At 36.2% G+C, this 1,918-nt stretch overlaps 1 protein-coding gene across 2 annotated transcripts in view; it reads left to right on the plus strand.

The window, feature by feature from the left end:
• The window catches only part of LOC118736962, a gene marked incomplete at its 3' end in the record, with an annotated part of 246,938 nt that extends 245,568 nt beyond the window's left edge, over positions 1-1,370 (plus strand). For both annotated transcript variants that reach the window (XM_036467144.1, XM_036467145.1), the window contains 1 exon segment: positions 91-1,370. In XM_036467144.1, coding sequence (XP_036323037.1) covers positions 91-558 — 468 coding nt within the window.
• Between the last annotated feature and the right edge of the window lie 548 nt (positions 1,371-1,918).

Here is a 1,918-nt window from a genome sequence, read left to right on the forward strand (position 1 = left end):
AAAATTCACTGCTCACAAAATAATATTTTCCTTACTAATTTTTCTGGTAAATTCATCGTGTTTTTTTTTTCGTCTTCTCTTTCTCAACAGGTTTTCCGTTGCGCCATCGATTCGACGTTCTTGCAAATGTTGCAAGACTGGCTCATATGCTCGTTGCCAACTTTTCTGGCCTTACCTGAACAAAAAGGTGTCTGGTGTCTGAGCGTCATCTTTTTATCCGCTTCCATAAATCTGCATTTGATTAAACTATTTCCGGTGCTGCTAAGCACCGGTGCCGCAGCAGTTGCAGCAGCAGCAGCGGCAGCGGATTCATCAACTGCCACTGGAGGCATCATAGGCCGCTGTGACGTTGGAGATGCTGGTGATGAAGTTGATGGTGGCGCGGGTGTCATCGGTGGGGCGTCTCATAAATTGGGTCAACATGAAATTGCATTGTTCGTGACAGCTGCTGTAGATTTTCATGCGAAATTGAGTGCGGAGCAGCGGATGCGTTTCCGTGATGCCTTTGAGAAATTCCACAAGCAACCGGTTTATGCCAAGCTGTTACAGAGTATCTGATTTAGCAACGCGCAGTGTTAGTAGCAAAATTAGTGGTTGTCGTTGTTGTAGCAGTAATATACGTTTTAGGCGCTCGTAGTGTGGGTGTACTGGGGTGATTAACTTAGCCGGTGGGGCTCTTGCTGCTGGGCTGTTGGCAGCGTAGATGGCATCACTTATTGGTCGATATACATAGGACACACACTTATAGATAAGCAAGCGGTAGCATAGTTAAAGGAAGCTAAGCTAAAGGTGTGCAAACGGGGTAATTTGCTGTTGGTTATGTTTTTATTTATGTTCGGTTGATGCGCTGCACAGTTGATTTATGACGTCACTGCTAAGTGACTAAATTCTGCAGTTGTTGTGGGCTGTGCGGGAGCTGAGGCGGGTTTGCAGAGTGGACACAAAATGGTACAGTTTAAAACTGAATTGAGTTAATGCGATTGCCAAATAGTTTTGAGATTGCATTTTAAGGATTTGTCTTTTGCCAAAGTAATTCTTGGTTTTTCGATCCTTTTTTTGTTGGCTAAAAATCATTCAAGTTTAGCCTGATCTTAGGTTAATATAGTATATGTACATTAGGTTTGGTAAATTTTGATTTTAATAAATCGCATGGTATTTCCTGATTCTGCTGACAATACTAAGAGAAAGCTTAGAAGTAACCATGGTTCGGAAATAAGTTTTGAGCCTGCGCATTTTTAAATGAAGAAATTACCTCTTCACGATTTTAGTTTTTTTCACCTTTTCTCAAAACTTTTGCATAGTAAATGTTTGTATTTAAGTTTAAAACATTTGCTTTATTTGTTTAATCCATTTTTAAAAAGTAAATACATACATGTGTTTTTTGAATTTTAAGCTTAAAAGTTTAATAAACAGTAAAAAGTAACGGTTTTTGTTTTTTAACAACAAAAACTCGATATGAAGACGTTTAGGACTTACCGTTGATTTTTGGATTTTTTTTTTCTATACAAAAATTACTTTTTATTTATTTTTCAATAAAAAATGCCAAAAATTGACGGTAAGTCTTGGTTACTTGCACTTTATTTTAATCAAATTTAATGGACCACGAAACTATATACTCAAAACCTTTCTGAGAAATCCATATAAAAAGCTTTTAATCTTTACGAAAGTTTCCTTTTTTTTAAATATTGCGCAAAGTTTTAAACTTGGATTTATACGATTTTTGTTAAAAAGTAAAATATATATTTACGAAAAAGTAACTAAAATTAAATTACAAAATAATAATTTTGGCACGGATTTTGGGCGGTATTAGTTTTAACAAAAGGTGAACACTTTGTAAAACCGGCATAAAACGGAGAAATAAAATTTGAGAAAAAGTAAATTTTTATTTCAAAAATTCGCAGGCTAGAAGCTCTTCCGA

Source organism: Rhagoletis pomonella, unplaced genomic scaffold (genome assembly GCF_013731165.1).
Source record: "Rhagoletis pomonella isolate Grant_MI unplaced genomic scaffold, Rhpom_1.0 Rhpom_scaffold_00004, whole genome shotgun sequence".
Taxonomy (NCBI): domain Eukaryota; kingdom Metazoa; phylum Arthropoda; class Insecta; order Diptera; family Tephritidae; genus Rhagoletis; species Rhagoletis pomonella.